Source organism: Harpia harpyja, chromosome 6 (assembly GCF_026419915.1).
Source record: "Harpia harpyja isolate bHarHar1 chromosome 6, bHarHar1 primary haplotype, whole genome shotgun sequence".
Classification (NCBI taxonomy): domain Eukaryota; kingdom Metazoa; phylum Chordata; class Aves; order Accipitriformes; family Accipitridae; genus Harpia; species Harpia harpyja.
Genome location: NC_068945.1, coordinates 59514179 through 59532591, shown reverse-complemented (window position 1 = coordinate 59532591; position 18413 = coordinate 59514179). Strand labels below are relative to the sequence as shown.

The 18413-nt window shown below is 37.2% G+C and overlaps 1 protein-coding gene across 4 annotated transcripts in view; it reads left to right on the top strand.

Moving 5' to 3' along the window:
- The window catches only part of CACNA2D1 (calcium voltage-gated channel auxiliary subunit alpha2delta 1), a 433632-nt gene extending 425105 nt beyond the window's left edge, over window positions 1-8527 (top strand). For all 4 annotated transcript variants that reach the window (XM_052789138.1, XM_052789141.1, XM_052789144.1 and 1 more), the window contains one exon: window positions 3886-8527. In XM_052789138.1, the coding sequence (XP_052645098.1) occupies window positions 3886-3922 (37 nt within the window). In that variant the 3' untranslated portion in view covers window positions 3923-8527. The remainder of the gene's footprint in view (window positions 1-3885) is intronic.
- The last annotated feature ends 9886 nt before the right edge of the window (window positions 8528-18413 follow it).

The window sequence follows — 18413 nt, the reverse complement described above, 5'->3', positions numbered from 1 at the left end:
GATTTACTGTACCTTCTTTGCCACTACTATTTTTGTCTTGGCTTAGGACACAAAAGAATAACTGATTCCAGAGAGAATATTTAGAAATTGTTGGCAGAACTGCTGGTTTACCACTGTAAATTGGTCTACAAACCTCAGAAATTCAATGTGACTTTGATCAATATGAGGTTAAAATCTCACCAGCCTTGAAATATGTGTATAAACCTTGTATACTTTTGTCTAGTACAGTTTAACTCTGTCATTCATAATAAGAAGATGGATGCATAAGCTTCCTGTGTGAGGCTTCCAAGACATTCTCCACTGTTGTGAAGTTGTGAATCCTTTAAAAACTGCTCTGTGTAGTCTTAGGGAGAGAGCAAAAGATATTAAAATATTTCTTTTCAATCCAATAGGAATATTACATGGTATAACTGTTGAATGTAAAAGCAGTGCCCATAAATTGTGGTGGTGTAGTTTTAAAAAAACATTCAAAAAGCAAATAGAAATGGGCAACAGAATGAAGGGTTTTTTTCAAGTAGACATAGTGGTAGGATTAATTCATCGACATAATTTACACAGTATTTGATCTAATGCAGTGGTGACATGAAAGCTGAGTACTGTATAATTCTGTATGTGGAGGTCCATCTACTCTGTATCCATACTGGATGCCGTTTTCACTATAATGATATTTTCCCCTTCCTATTATGCACAATTTTAAGACCTTGAGTTTACTTCTAACTTACTCTCCAGACATTTCCCCTCTGTTGGAAAACTTTAAACCTCATGCTTTAAACTATTTCTTCAAACATGATTCTTCTAAGTAATTTCAGTGATAAAAATCTTAAATACCAAGAGGTAACACTAAGTACTGTTCATTGAATTCGTGTGAGAAGAAACCTTTACTGATAATTCTGTTTCTGATGGTACTCACTGTGAAGAAGAAGCAGAGTTATTTTTAGGTGCTTTGAATAGAAATAAAGCTACATGACAAGACACAATGCAGATGCAAAAAGTGACAGAGCCAAACTAAATAAACCAGAAAGTTCAGTGCATCTTCAAATCTTAGCATCCTACTCCAAATCTGGTGCAGCAGAGTTCACTTATGACTTACTTCTTGACCGGAAACCTTAGGAATTTTGAACTTTTAGAGTGCAATCAACTAAAAAAAAAAAGCTGAAGCAAAAATTATAGAACTAAATTATAAAGCTAACAGATGACAGAGACATGTCTGGAAATGGCTACTATTGATAAAGAATCGCAGCTAACATACGCTATTTGCTTTATGACAAAACTAATTTTTTTTTTCTTTCTGAAGAACTTGAATGCTGGTTTTTGTTTTGGTTTTTTTTTTTTATATCCAAGTTTCTAAAGGAGACTGTTGGTGAATGCTATAATTCCTGAAGATGTATTGAGTCTGATTTGTCTGCTTTATCTGATTTTCTGTATATTTATTCCAAACTGATTCTGATTCCTCTGACCTCTCCGCTTTAAAGAATGTATTGTGTGTGGTGGGAATCTCATTAAAGCCTTCACCCCTTAAAAGTGACACAAAGAACTCATTGAAGTCCTTTGCTATGCCCTGTAATCCCCAAGTTCCCTCTTTACAACTCTGTTATCAAGCAGTTTCCTTAACTCTGCATTTGACTTTGTGCTTTTGATTTATTCAAAACTTTCTGCTATCATTTTCAGCATATTTTGCAGGGAGGTCATAAAAAGTTTTTTATCAGCCCTCCTAATTTCCTGTTTATATCTAATCTGCCATTGTTATGAGCTTTCCTGTTCGGCCCACTTGAGTAAACTTGATTTCTTAAATACTGATTTTTTCCCTATGACAGTGCACTTAATTTCCCTACTGATTCATGCAGGGGTGTTTCTTTGAGGATTTGGATTTGATTTTGGGTTTATTGGGGTTTTTTTTGGCGGGGGGGGCTGGTGTTTTTTCATTTTTGGGAGGCTTGGGTTTTTGGGGGAGGGAGGTAGGGGTGGTGGTTGGTTGGTTATTCTAATTGTGGCATTCATTTAAACTGCATATCTAATGCAAAATTTCTAAATATTCTTCTGGATCCTTGTGAGGGACTTGCTTTTTGAGATGCTTCTAGTTTTTTTCCTGCTTTCTTTTTTTTGTTTGTTAAGGGTTTTTTTCTGTTTTCTTGGCTTTGGAGTTGTTGGGGGTTTTTTAACTGCTTTTGGTAATTTTCATATAGTTCCCTTTCTTGAAATTGGTATCTTTTGTTTTGGATTTGTTTGGCCTGATCTCTCACACAACAATGCTAAACCCTATTGCATTGTGGTCTAAGGAACTACTAGAACTATACTAGAGCTATACAGAGCAGCTCTCCACTAATAATTTTGAAGAAGGCCCCATGCACCACTAAAGGTTCAAAGACTGTTTGTTCCAAAAGGCAGTCATTTATCATATCCAAAAATGTGATCTCTACATCTCTTTTTGATAAGGCATCAATCCAGTCTATATGTGCCTTCTCTAATCCCACATAACATTTAATGATTGATATTGTCACTTTGATCGGGTGGTCCACAGTGCAATCCTAATATTACATTTTTATTATTAGACTCTGCAATTTCCTACCCATGGAGATTCCATCACACTTACCTTTTCCTGTAATACTTTTATGCTATTACAATTTGTATTATCCTTTACAGACTACCTGTACTACTGCTTTCTGTTGTAAAACCTTTTTAAATTCTGTGCCAGCAGCCAAGCGCTATTACTGTTACGGTGCAGTCTCTCCTTCCCTGCACGTGTTGCTCCTGTTTAAGAAGTTTCCCCAGTTCCTAATATACCTATGTCCCTTCTCACCTACACTGTTGTCTTGTCCTTGGAGGCTTGGCATCTCTTGGAAAATGGGCAGTGTCTTTTTATACTATGGGTACAGAATACAGTGAAAATAAGAGGAAGACCAAATATTTTCAGCCTTCAGAGCTACCCATGAATCTCAGACTCAGTGGACAGAGCGGTGCAGGGGATGGCTGGAACATCATCCTGGTGTTTTAGGCAGCTAAACATAGATTGTATCAGTCCTGAGAAACAAGGTGTAAAGATGTTACAGACTCTAGAACAGGTATCAAATGTATTTCAGCCAGACTAATGAATAAATCCATAATGTGAAAGATATTATGCATTATAGGCAAAGTGGGACCAAATAATAGCAATTAATGGTAAAGAGGAATGGGGGAAAGAGGCGTGATTGCTGCGTGGCGTAATGAATAGTTAGGTCCACTGATGTGTGACGTAGCAGTGCAGCTCAGAGCGAGCCTTCAAACTGGAGGGTGTCTTCTCTACAGACTGCATCAAACATGTACAAAAAGCCAATAGAAAATTTGGTTCTTATACTTGAATATAGGATCAGAAACAGAGAAAGGATTTTCATTCTCTTTGATCATATCTTCACCTGCAGAGCATACTCATTTTAATGTGAGATCAAGTTGATGAAATGGACATGAACATATTCTGGTATTTGTTTTCTAATCTTGAAAAGTTATCCATTCTTCCATTTTTCCTTACAATAAAGTGATACTAGAAATCTCCAAATTGATGTAATTTTAAGGAATATAGATGTGATTTACTGGGGCTCCCAGATATATCCCATAGCATTTCTTGTTTGATTGTGTAAGTTTCCCATCTAGTTCATGAGTGACTGCAGTAAGCCTTGTAAGCATTTAATCCTCCCATGTTTATAGTTAATGTAGTAAATGCCACTCTTTGTATCAAAAATCAGACAAACTTCCAGGAATTATTTTGCTGTTATTTTAGGCAAAATAACATAAGTAAGACCAAAAAGGAAGCCTCAAGGATAGTTCAAAGTGTCGAAGACTAAAATGCAGATTACTTCTCAGGAAATGTAATTGTATTTAATGTTAAATGGTTTCTTCTTTTCTTGTCAACAGGAAGATTCGGCCGACTGCGGTGGTGTCTCTGGTCTGAGTCCATCACTGTGGTCTATGGTAGGAATTCAGTTGGTCCTGCTTTGGCTGTTATCTGGCAGCAGACACTGCCAGTTATGACCTTGCTAAACCAAAACCTGCATAACTTAATCAAGACCCGGCCAAAACAATAGCCTCAGTTTCATTTTAAAAAGGGTCAGCTATTCAGACAGCAGCAGAACAGCAGTGCTCGTGTCTGGTTATCACTCGTTGTGAGACTCATAAAGGCACCCACGGTGGCTGCATGTTGGAGTGTCGGATCCTTAAACGTGTGTGAATGCTGCATCATCTATGCCATCCGAACAGAATTCTGTACGTGCTCCATTGGGGAATCTAAGATTATTATTTTTTTTGTTTGTTTGTTGTTGTAATCTTGATGACTTCATGTAAAAGGGCTCCCCTAACAATAGCTTATGTATATGATTTTCATTTCTTTTAAGCTTTGGATATCTTGAAGATTTATATTCTTTTACATGAACAGTTACTTAAAAAAAAAAAAAGAAAAAAGAAAATGCATTCCCCAATATTATTACTAGCACCATGTTGGCTGCTTTGAACATCAGTTTTGTCCAAACTAGTTGAGTAAAATGAAAATATTGGCTACTCTTCATCAGAAGTTCAGCATGATTAAAATGCTTTATGATGAGTGGTTTATTCTTCCAAAATGAATCATTTAGCCAGCTAAGTTTTGGTAGGTTGATAACTTGTTAGTTTAAAGGAAGAAAGGAAGGAAGGAAACTTCTGTTTTTAAAAATATAAAGGTGCTTGAGAGTTTAACTAAAAAGTGATTCTCATCTTAAACTTGGTGTAATTTTCTGTCAGAAAAATGTTAATTTCAATGTAATATTCACCTCCTTTTCACAATGCAGTTATATATAAAGCTAGTAGAATCCTTCAAAGGCTCAAACAAAAATGCTTGTGAATAAAAAATGTCTTTGTGATATTTGAACGTTGGTTTCCAAGGGTATTTTGCATGATGATGATGCTATGTTATTGTTTTTCAGTTTGTTTTCTTTGATGGTAGAGTATAGTCCATTGAAAAGGTAACTGAGTGAATCTTTTATTGTGTGAGAAACTGAACATTGCAATGTGTTGCAATCAAATCATATTAAATTATATTATGAAACAGAGCTCTGAATATACTGTGCAATGAAAAAGCTGAGAAAATAGGGTAAATTTAGCTATCCTAACAAAAGGGTTGAGTTGGATTTTTTACAGAATAGTGATCTCACATGAAAACCTGTGTACAGATATTTTAAGTATATAAAAATCAGATTTAACACATTTATTTTTGGAAGTATATGTTCTCTAAGATTCATATCAGGTTCCCCCTTTGTTTCCTTCATATAAAAACACACATAGTATAAAAACTTCTGCTGTAGCTATTTATTATTGAAAATAGCATATTTAACAGCAAAATGTCCTGGTTGCTGAGATTAGAAAAAATCTAAACAAATGGGGAGCCTTGAATCTATATGTATGCACATTGATACTTGATTGTGAATAATAATTTTAGAAGTTGTTTTTATACAACCTCATTGGTGATACAGATTGGTGCAGTAAATTACAATATTACAGTGTAGCATAGTGTTGATGCAAAATATGATTTGCGCTTTTTTTCTAGTTTTCAGAACTAAACAGTATTGCAAGACAGCTAAACCGATGAATGTGCAACTCTGCTGGTATTGTACAATTCTGCTAACAACTGCAACATGCAAAGATTAACATGGCACTATACACTAGCTCTTTAAAAAAATAAGAAAATGCAAAGCATTGGTATGTATATGCTGGCAATTGATTGATATAATTTTGATCATGCCAAAAGCTTAAAGAAATAATTGGGCATGCATTAATATCCTATGAAAACTGAAGCAGCTACTTAAAGCCATGGCATGGCTTAAAAGATCAGATGTCTACTGTAGTTGTACCCATGGCTGGCTCATTGTTTTTCTCACGTACCTTGGCTCCAGCTATGTATTTTCTCATGTTTGGGAATACAGTGAGTGAAAAAAATAAAACCTGCCCTTTTGTTCAGTGATCAAATTTAGCTTCTTAAAAAAATATCTCTAGTAAAGTCATGGGGTTAAGAGTACATTTAACTGTGTTGGATGACTTCAGGTCCTCCTCGGGGAAGGTGAGCTAATTTTGATAATATGGGTGAAGATAATCTTGGAGCTCTACCTTCCAGTCATATTACTGCACTTCTCTTCACCCTATCACTAGTTACCACCTGATAAAAAATGGGTTTGAGTCTTTCTAATGCTGAGACTGCACCCTGTATTTTTCCTTAACATGGTCAATTGAAATTTTATGGGAGGAACAAGTTTTGTAGTATTAGGCCAATACTTACTACACTCATAGCTTTTACTCTAAGATACATAAATACATATTAGTTTGCATTTTGCGCTTTTAATTTCTTGAAAGATTGTTGGTATATTAAGTTCTCTATAGTTTTCACTTAGTTTCCCAAAAGAAACCCTTCATGGAAAAGTTACATTATTTAACATTTTGGAACAATTTGCTTACGCTGGTAGGCCACAATTTGAGGTACTTAATAAAAATTTGATTAGAGCCTGTAGGAAAAAAGAAAGATGGTACAAAGCCATGCTGCCACAGAAAACAACCGTGGCTTTTGCTCTCATCCGACTTCCCTTAGAGTGCTCAAATACAAAAGGAGGGAGAAGCCCATGCCGTGCAGACACATTAGCCTTCTTGGGTTATCCAGAGAGGGAAATGTCCTTTGTTCCTCTCCTCTACCCCTCTATATGACCTGCAGAAACATGTTTCTGTATAAACACTTAGCCTTCCTGCCATTATACCCGTCTGATAGAAAACTCAGGATCTGGCCCTCCCAGAAGTGCTTAGTACCGTCCCCATAGAACTCAATACTTTAAAAAGGAAAAAATGAAATTTTGGCTTCTTTTTGCAGAAAGCAGTATGTATTTTGATTATACCCAAGTGATGGTCAAGATTTTTTAAAATGCACTACCTAGATATCTGCAAATTACAAAACACAGATAGAAAATGCAATGTGAACTTTAGCTGTCTCAAAATATAAATACCAGTCTGTTGGAAATAACTTGCATGAATAAATACATATCCTCATGCAGAAGAGTATCCTTACTCTCACATAATGCATAATAGTCGTCTAAACTTGTCTGTAAGAGAAGAAACTTGATCCGAGGCTTTAAATTGAGACATTTTCAAATTACAATATGTTGTAAAAAGTTTTTTTTTTAAAAGCCAGATAAAAAGCTCTGTTGATATTTGCTCAGATCCTTTAAATAGCACTAAGGGAACTGTTGGGACTGTTTCAGTTTACACAGAAGTCATGCAGCCTATTGTATGTCTGACAAATAACCACCATTAAAGTTGTTACAGCATGGTACTGTGCAAAACATGATCTGAGGACTTAACATGAAAGGTTTCTTTCTAGTATCATTTAAACAACCAGCATTACTGCCAAAACACTGACCGTGGTCCATATTTGTAACAGGTTTTTAACATGACATAGCAGGTTTGATTGACAAGATTTTTAGGTCCTGTACCTTTAAGACTTTAGTATGATCTTTTTCATGTTTCTAATGCTTGAGGCTTTACTGCTTAACTTGACAAAAAACAGCGTTGCTGCCATTTGTAAGTTTTCCTATAATATTCCTTTTACTAACTTAAAAACTGGCCTTACTGGGTTCAAATAGGCAGTATCCCTTTTAAGTGACCTTTGCAACCCAAGTGTTACTTGCTGTGGTTGAGAGTTTTTTGGTATCACTGAAGAGACATTAAGACCTTTTGTTCCCATTACACTTAAGCTCAGAAAACGTGCTTAGTATGTCTTAATTTCAAAACACAACCTCAGTCCCACCGGTCCTAAAAATTCAGATGCTAGCACACTGGTTATTAAGAAGGGTATTAATGCCTACAAGGCACTGCAACGCACTCGGGTATTTTTGAAATGTCGACTGAAGGTGAAATCTTAATAACTCCTTCCTTAGGATAAATTTTACCCTAGCTTCATCAGACATCCAAGCCTTTAACAAAGGCCAGATTTATTATTATTTTTTTCATACCACAATGTTAATATTGTTAATACTCATTGTACACTACTGTAAAAAGATTAAAACAAAGTGTCTGAAAGCAATTCAAGAGTTTTGAAAAGTTAGCCTCACCCCCTTCCCGGCTACTTGCATCTGTCCTGTTTATGGTTTAAAAGAAAAACATCATCTTGAAGAAATATTTTCACTGAGGCTAAAGGGATACTGTCTTGTTCAGATGCCATGAAATTGCGATTGTGATCTGACAAAGCTGTCTTCTTTTCTTGTGTTGTATGGAATGTCTGGATCATGCTTTCTGGGATATTTTTATTGAAATGCTCAGTGTGTGTTTCTGCAAAAGAAGACTTGGTTGCTTTTACAAGGCAAGCAGGTCTTTCTCCCTTTTCTTGTGTTCTCTTGACACTTTTGTGGAACTTAACAAGCCTGGAAAAATAATTTTTTGTAAAAATTTGTACAATAATGTTATAAAAAGTTTATAATCCTAGAACTGTTGTGTTAATTCTTGTGCAAAAACAGTATATTCAGAATAAAAGTTTATCATTTAAAATCAATAACTACTTTGATTGTTCACTCTGTGTAATAAAAACATGTAAATAAGAGCCTACATAATTTGCTATATAATACTTCTGAGTTTGCTCTATAATTGCACCCAAGTGTCTGAAAGAGATATTTTCCAATGTGGAAACAGTGACTCAATACAGTTCTTATTGGGGTTCAAAGGAGGATGTGCAGCACACCCTCATTTCTGATTCATTTGTGGCTGTGAAAATTTCAAAAAAGTGAAAAACAAACTGTAACCCATGAAAACTGAGAGTCTTTAAAGCACTCAGTAAAATAATAGTCTGCAAAGCATCTGAAGTAGCCCTGTTGTTCTGAAACAATTGCTTTTGGAAGGATTGTCATTTACTAACTTGTAAACATTGATGAAGTCCAAGGGTTCATTCACATGGAGAAGCAGAATAAAATCAGATGGCTCAGATGGGTGCTGCCCAAGTTGTTGTCCCACCTCTGACAAAGATTGCTGCACGATTTATGAACCAGCTTCTGTACTGCTGCCATTCTCAGCTAAGCCATTACATTCGAAGTGGAACTATGTACCTTAATAAACAGGCTTGAAATGTTCAGGAGCTGCTTCACTGGGTTTTCAGACTTACTGTGGTGGCACTGGCAATCTCTGTCAGAAGGGCAGGGCAGATGGCTGCAAGTGGTAACTGCTTTAGAACTGATTTTAATCCTTGACTGCGTATGTGTCAAAGCCCAGAGAGAATGCCAGTTGTAAATTACTGCTGGATTTACCGAATCCCTGAGGCATCAGATAAGAGAGTAAGAAATCAAATGCAGATTCTAATGCTGCAAAGTAACAGATCGCCCATGTGGAAATGCTACAAGGCAGCTCATGACACTGTACATCAACATCCAGAGATTACTGGTCTCAACTAGATTAAACATTGCTGCCTAACTACATGATTACCCCCACATGCTGAACTCATTGTTTCATGTTTTCTGTATGCTGACTGCCATTGAGATGTAGAAATAAATAAAACCCCCAAATCACTTCCTAGTACACGTTTAATTTAAATTCTATATTACAATACACTAATAATCAAGTACGAGGAGGCGACGCTCTCGGAAAACACAGGTTTTCTTCCCCCACTTCTGGAACTTACAAGCATCTTCGACTTCATCCGTTCGATTTGGGAATGGCTGCACTGCAGTGAGATATTCTATACTAGTCCCTGGTGCAAACCAAGCCAGAATACCATTGGCTTGTCATATCGTATTATTTTGAAAGATGACTTCACATTGTCCAATGCAGCTCTATTGCTGCTAACCATCTAGGAAAATCAAGAAGTTATATAACACTGATGTTACAAAAACCCTTCACTGTCACATCTGTTAGCCCAGTGATCCTTTTAATGCTTGACTGAACAAAATGCACACCCTAAATGGTACAACATTTTCTCTGCCTGTTGCAAAAGACATTGAAAACGATGTCTTCCCTTCCAATAAGCTATTAGGAGCTTTTGTTCCCAAAGTGTATATGGGGGAGGAAGGAAGGAAAATGAGACTTTTTCAGGAGAACGATTTTATCTAAATTCTAACTGTATTTCTTCTAAATGTTTTATATGTATATTTATTTCTCTCTTTTCCTGATTGCGAATATCACATTCTCAGAAGCTGGCTGTTCCTTTTGAAACCTTATTCAGAAACCCAGAAGCCTTTTAGTAAAGTCTCCCCTTTTAATAGAACACCCACACCTCTGTTTCTTTCGGGGTTTGAACCTCTTTTTCTTTGGATCTCACAAGCATTTTCTTAACTAGATCTCCCGTGTACATCCCATGTTTTTTAGAACAGATATTTGAACTTGGCAGTAAGTGTTTCCCTTGGGGAAATGGTAAACATGTTTGTGATTTGTCTCACCTCACTGTGGTTGGCTACAGTTAGTCATGAGTTCACTCTGCAGTGAAAAGAGTTTAGGAGCTTGCTGTATGAGCTGCTGGTCTTGCCCAGGCTTTGACCATTTGCCTTAATGATCAGAAGGTGGATTCTTAAAAAAGAATTTTATACTGCTGTTCTAGTAGTATGCCTTTTCAAATAGAGTAATTACCACATTAAGTAAAACTGCATCTGCTACTTTATCCATTACTTTCTTTTTTTTTTTTTTTTTTTTTTACAGGCTCTTAGTGCTGCTAGTTTCTGACAGCTGTTTTGAGAAAGGAAATATGAAATTCAGGAATTCAGTGGTATTCACTCTTCCTTTACAAGAAAATCTTTTAATTATTTTTTCAGTCACTGAATTAGTTATTTCATGAACAAAATAAAATGTGTAGAATTGGGAATGGAAGCTATCTCAGAATTTCCATTTTAACTTTTGTTGCTTTAACCAAGACTCTTCTTGTAATCCAGACTTTTGTGATCTCAGCCTTCATTCTGTGGCTTGATTATTTAAAAATAAATTTTTGGAGCATTGTAATACACGCACACACACTATGGAAAAGGTAATTAACATGCTTGGAACATTGACTAATAGTACTATGTTTTGGTATGTGTGGTTAGCATGTATTACTTTTGTAAGCTATTTTGAGAGTCCAAGCAATTAGTACTCACTATGGTAAGGGTTAGTCAGTTTGCCATATAAGCTCTCATATCTTCAGGAATCAATTAGCTCTAAGAGAAAATTGCAGGCAACTGAGGTTCAGCTATGCCTGGAAAGATACTTTAATACCTAATTTCAAATGGCCTGGAAATTAGGAGCATTCTCCTGTCCTGCTTACCTGTAGTCTGCACAAAGAATAAGAGACTCCATATAATGGCAGAATTTGCTTTTGACGTCTTTTGGGAATTCCAGTATGGGAAATAACATGCATGAAGACTTTCAGAACCTGGGGCTAAATCATACACAGTGGGATTCACTGGGTGAGCTCTAGGTGATTCACTAGGTGTCTGTGTTCCTAGGCTGATCAGTGGAGTTCCACACAATATAGTCAGTGGAGGAGGGAGAAATATTCAGATGACCAACCACTGGGGGTTTGATTGCAGTTGCAGTTGCAGACAGAACCTTTCTACTGAAATTGAGGCATGAGGATGCTAGATCCAGAGAAAGACAGATCAAGCAGTGGAGATATATTAATTCAAAACTTGGTTCTTCTGTTTTGCGGATCAAGCTCGTTCCTAGGATCAAGGTCTGGGCTCAGTATATTCCACCTAAGGGAAGACAGATGTGAAATTTAGACTCTTAGCTACCAGAGAATGATACAGACTCTAACAGCCATTGCTATGCAGACATAGTGGAAGAGATGCCAAACTCCAGGCCCTGAGAGAAGCTTGTTTTGGTGGCTGTGGTTGGAGCACAGTGTGGGCCAACACTGAATTCTTTCCAAAGTGGAGGGGAGGTAGTCGTGATGGTGAAGGGGATGTTACTCATCTTTTGCATTGTGTGCTTCCACTTAAAGTACTTGTCTCAAAAGTGTGAAATCTGTTTCTAATCTGTCTTTAGTCTGAGGATATCTATGGGAGAGGGAATCTGAGCAGTTACGAACAGAGGCAGCAATGAAATCTAGCCTACAAGCTAGATGCCTACCTTGAATGGTCTTGCCATCAGGTTGTTGAAGAAAGGTCTACAACTGGCAAAAAAGCAAGCAGCTTTAAACTTTTATTTTACTTTTTTTTTTTAATTGTTATCACTTCATTATGGCATGAGAAGAAATGGAGAAGTAGGTAGAGCTTAAAGATTTGGAGAGTTCTGGAAAGGCTAGGTATTTCTACCTATGTATATGGCAGGGGTGTGCAGGATATTCAGCATCACAGTTTTATGTGTTTGGGGTCCCAAATTTTGACTAAGTCACATTTTAGTTCTTAGATGCTATGACTTGGGATTCTGAAGTTAGACAATGTTTCTGGGACATTTCTGAGTGTGGCATTTATGCCATTAATCACTTGAGTTTTTCTTTGGCTTTTTTTTATATTTATGTCCAATTCCAGTCTAGCAAGTCACGCAGTGTCAAGCTTTAAAACGCATCCTTTAATTTTCAGTGAATGAAAAGTCTCCCCATCCACAAAGAAAGCAGTTGTGCTTAAACTTAAGCACTTAGTACTAGGAAGTCAGCTTGAGCCCCAGCTTTGGTTTTAGTAGACTATTTTATTGCTTGGAAAATGTGTTGCTCATAGATTCAACCAAAAATTCCATATCCACTTGTGATTGTATCCACCTTTGCATAATCCTGTAGCTGAGGCAGTAGCATGGAAGAAGAGTGGTGACAGATTGCTTATGTTGAGGATCAGCTGGACACTGCTTTAACTGTCAGCTCGTGGTACAGTTAAGAAAGTTTTCTTTTCTTGAACCTGACTTTCTGTGCAACCAGAAATGTGCGAGTAACATGGCCAAGAGGAAAGCAGATAGGAAAGTAATTTGTAGTTACAACAGCCTGCAGAGAGGGCACATCTGGCACCACTGTAGTGCCCGCTGCTCTCCCCGAGGTGTATCTGCCAGGCGAAGGCGACGGCCGGGCAGTGCCGGCACTGCCTGGTGATGCTCTGGGAGTGATGGGAAGAGCTGTACACCCAACTGAAGCAAACCGGTGTGTCTATCTCTCTGTCTCCATCTATTAACAGCAGGGAATTCAATGAGCTACATCGTATCTGAGTTTTCAGATGCCTAAAATTTCACTGAGAAAAATTGCAACTGTCAGAGAGAATAGCTTTCATTGCTTCCACACCTCTTGGGGGGTGTAGGTGCTAAACTAAGATTTTGAGGTATGAAGATTTTGGGGGAAGTATGCGTGTGGACATAAAGATTTTTATGCCTTTTAGGTACTATCCATGAGCTTCTAAAAAGCCGCCAGTATGCTTTGCTTTCACAAGGTCGAACAGCCCCGCTGTGCTTTTCTGTGGCAGATGACATCAGTAAAACTGTGCTTTAAAGCAACCTGCATGTGAGGCCTCCTTTGCAGAGCATGAAGGAGAACCTAAAGTGTGATACTTGATTTTTTAGAATCTGTAGTTGAGTGAAATGTCTTAAATAGAAACCGGCTTTGTTCTGAATGAAAACCTATCCCGGGCACTGCACAGATAGGCACCTTTATTGTTTCCAGAAGTTGTCTCATGTAAATGGATATTCTGTTACTAGAGTGCTTTTTTTTTTTTTTTTTTAAATAGCTTAAATAGCCATTTAAAAATTACAGCATAGTGCAGAATGCTATATTTTATAGCTCAGCTGGATTCACCCTGCTGTAGCTAAGACCCTGGGCTGCCTTCACCATAGCTGAGGCTTTTGCCTGCAATTTATAATTCAGCTGATTTGCACAGTCCCGTGGATCCCAGAATCAAGTTCCAAAACAGTGCCAGTGATGATGACAATGGTAACAGTGGAATAGTTTGGGGGTCTTTTTTCCCACGAAACCCAACCAACCAACCAACACACCCAGTTATAAATCCTTTAAAAAGTAACAAAAAAAATGCAAGATTGAATTGATAGCCATTAGGAATCACAATATTTTTCATTGCTTCATGCTAGTATCTTTCTGCACTGTGGGGTTTTTTTTCCGAAGATTATAATATGTGTGTAGTGAACCTGTATCAAAAATGAAACCAAACAAGTTCATTTTTAAGTGCAACATGGAATAAGTGCTATACGGGACATAACTTTTCTCCGAGATATGTAACTTTGGAGGTTATCAGACATACTTAGCTTTAATTCTTGGTAAAATTAAATTCACAGTTGCTGAACCAAAGAGCTAATTTCAATTCTGAGCAAATGAGATATGCAAAGTGGTTCAATCAGTAGTATATCAGTGAGGCTGTATTTAAATTGTAGGTGGATACTCAATTTCTTGCTACAAGGTTGCTCATGGTAGATGAACTCTCTACTTAAAACTTAAAGGTGCATTTGTCTAAAGTTAAGAACTTAAAGTTGTCCTGGACTGGTTTTTTCTGACACTGTTATGCATCATAATGTACTTAAGGAAGAGTCTGGATTTTCAAGACTGCCAAACATTTGCCTCTCAGAGCAGAAACTGGAAGAGGAGATTGAAGGATTAGCTGCTTCTGAAAAGCAGACTTATTTTATTAAGGAAAGTAACCGCTCTTCGGGGGAGCCTTAACCAGCCTCGAAAAGATAGTTGCTCTTTAGGCTAACGGCAACAAGAAGCTTGAAGCCAGTAAGCCATACGAGACACCAGACTTTGTATGGATGATGCATAGAGTGCAGTGCACAAGCAGAGACTCTCTGAATTGCATGTTGATATCCTGTGAGGCTGGTATCCATACTGTTCACATCTCATTATTTAGGACAGTGATGATTGTTCTTTGCCACCCGCATATCTGACTCATTTCTTCTTCTTCTTAGCCCATGCGGGCTCTTAGCAGACTTCAACCCCCGTGCTCAGCACTGTAACTATGGTGGTGCTGCTCGCAGCGACTACAGCCATCTTTCAAACATTTCTACACACAAACACACGGCAGAGCTAGCCTCAGTCTCTGTATTTGATGGCATTACTCACCACTGGTCAGAGGAAAACCTGACAGATGAAATTCATAATTAAAGCCACAAATAATAAAATTTGAAAAGTATGTCTAGAGTGTCTGGATATAGTTTTGCGTGGAGTAATACAATTTTTTGGCAGTGCCAGGCAATTGCCTTTTGGAAACATTGGGTGGCCTGAAATTAATTTGTTTAGCTTTTGCTTATGTAAAAATGTTCAACTTCATGACAACATCTGTTACTAACCCAGAGGTTATAGATGTCCAACTTGCATTTATATGAAACAGAACCAGATGCAGCTGTTGGGAAACAGTTTATAAAATAATCTGAATATTTTTTAAGTGACTTCACTGATATTTTGTCTCATGTTTTCTTACAATTCATGATTAATATTTTTAAAGGTGATTTATCTTTCATCTTGAGTTCCACCATTGTTGACCTAACCTTAAAAAAACATGATAGAGCTTGAGAAGAAAGAACATTTGCTTAATGTAATATTTTTTTATATATTTCAATTAGTAAAACATGAATTAAAGTCTGTACAGTTATAAATTATGGTTATTAGAAGAAAATTATGTATTCTCATTTTTTCTCCCAAGCAGAGCAAAGCTGAAGAATTCTTGTCTTTTTATTTTACTGCTGTGTATGATACCACTATACCGAGTGGATTAACACCTGATTGTCCTTTTGAGTCAGCAACTGTGATTGATAGAGGTAGAATATATGTAGCAGGCTCTCTCTCTGCCTCTTTTGTATTACTAATAGTAGGTTATAACAATTAAAGGACACAAGCCTCATTTGTTCTGAAAGTAGAAATGGTATTTATGGAAAGGCTTTCTGAGGTTTCTAGTAGTGCCATCTGGTTGCTCCACCAAACAATCGTTGCAGTCAATTGTCTGAAAACCATAGAGCTGAAGCACTTGCTTTAAATTTAGCACTTGTTTCACTATATTGCTGGGGGGAACATTGCACATGCATAAAGCCAAGTATGTGTTTAAATACTCTCACTGAATAAAAGTATTTAACAGCTAATACATTGACGTCTACAGTGGGAGTTCTGTTATGCTCCTTTTCTAAGCTACTTTATGCTTGAGATATCACTGCTAATTTTGTCTTTTACTATTCCGGGGTTGCATATTGTCATGCTTTTTAAAAAAAAGATTAAAACTACTGTTTTTAAGAATGATACCTGAAACTCTCAAAATGAGCTATTGCAATTTTCCTCATGCCAAAAAAGAAAAAAAATAAAAGAAAAAATGTGTTCTTTATAAGAATTTTTGAAGTTATTTCAACAAATGGCAAAATCATCAGTAAAAGCCTATTTGAATTACTATGGCATCTCAGGACTTATGTGACACTTGATGACACGTCAAACCTTCACGGGGAAATGAAATAACTACTAAAATTATGATGAAACATTGTGAGCTTTGTTTTTTGTAACAACTCCATATCCTTATTGCAAAAATTGTAAAATTGTATACCTCAGCCATATTCCTGCCTCTCTGCAAAGCAAATCACTTGTCTCTAATATGTCTGAGGAAATAAATGTATTTCAATTTGTATGAAGTACAGAGGTCCGATCTTATCCACAAATGAAGGCTGATAAATAATTTGTGAAATTAGAGTGCAGCCTAAGGAAAGCTGATGATGTACCTAACAGCTCCACTGTGAAGCCAGGCTCTTTCTGAAGAAATCAGTCATGTTTGTGACTTGCTAGGTAAAGGCCATGAAATAACTCTTCCAGCCTGTTTGTTTGTTTGGTTTTAGAAAAGGTACTGTTATACAACTGCACTTCTTAGCATTTCAGATGTAATAAAGCCTGTGAAGTTAATCCGGAGGTGAAGGTCTGTCCCAGCCCACCGACGACTCCCGGTGTACACACTCAGAGCCTGCCCACCCACCGCGTTGTGCCGCTGAGAGGGGCCTTGGGTGAGCGGAGCTGCGGGGCCCGCTCCCCGGCCTTCGCACCTCAACCGTGGCCATGGGTGTTGAACGAGCAACATATGGGACACCTGGGCTTTATGGCGTATTGCATCCGTGCTGACAACTCATAATTGGTGTCCAGTTCTACAAAAGTGGTTGAAGTCTTTTCTTAAAGGTATTTGCCTGTTGCATGAGTTGATCTCTAGTTTATTTCTATTTGGGGGGAGGGGAAAGAAGCCAGTATTTCCTTTAGATAATGTCATGTTCGGTATTAAGAGTTCACTTCCCCCAAAAAGAATAAGCAGTACTCATGGGGAAAAGAAAAACTTTAATCTCTCAGATCCTCCAGGTTTTTATCTAATTGTCAAAACCCCAAAGTAAAGGCTTAGGTTTTATTTTTACACATAAGCAAAGAAGGTATATACCCCAGAATCTAATAGTCCCTAAAGCTTAGGACACATTCAGGTGGTGTGAAAGAATAACCAGAATGACCTCTAGTCCCTCAGCTTTCTTGGGAGCTGGGGGAGAAGCCTGAAAGGACGGTTGTAGAGTATGTCATTCAAGAGCATCAGCGGATCTTCTTGGAGTTACTATCTGATCATGGTAACAGAGATATTCCACGTCATGTCCTAAAATGTGGGTCTGACCCCTACCTCCATACCAGAGAGGACAATTCTGCTTCTGAAATGTAAACTATCACAGTCATAAATAAGCAATTTATGGTGTTAAACCGCTGTTGGGCAGAATCACTGAGGACTAATACCAAGAACAATTGTTTTAATGACAGTTAATCAGCTGAAAAAAACCTATATATTAAACTTGAAAACATGTTTGGACCTTTTTTGTCTATTGTCTTTGCAAATTGGTAGATCCAGTTATCTAGGCTAAATTCATTCTTACACTGAGTGGTAGTTGCAGTACTTTATTCAATAAAAGCAAAATGGTTTTTATAAAAAAATTATCAGGTAAGTTTGAGATTCTCTTTGTTCAGTAACTTGGTTTCTTATCTTTCAAAGTCCAATTTCTTCCTGTTTTTCTACAAAGAAAAGTTTTAAAAAAAAGAAAGCTGAGCTTCTCAGATTCCAGGTGCAGTTTTTTTAAAAATCGAAGAATACTGAGAGACTCCTGGTAGAAAAAGACAAAAATCGTCAAAGTTGTTTCGGAGGGTGGGGTGGGGTGGTGTCTTTTCTGTTTTTTCATTTTTGTCCTTCATGCACCTGTACATTTTACACAGTTTTTTAAGCAGCTGTGTTTGGTAGTGTAAGTGTTGCCTGTCAGAAAAACATATGCTCCAGCAATCACAAGAAACTGTAAGCTGTTTAGTAACTCATGAAGTTTCTCAGAACACTTTTCTAGCAAATACATTAATATATTTCATAACCACAGAGCAGCATTTACAGTCAGTGCTAGAAAGATGAATGTGGGGTAATGTAAGACATATGTGACTTTCTTTTTCTATCGGTGACTTTTTTTTCCTGTGAGACCTATGAAAATAGGTTAATGATAGATTTTTTCTTACTCTAGTCCATGCTGAAACT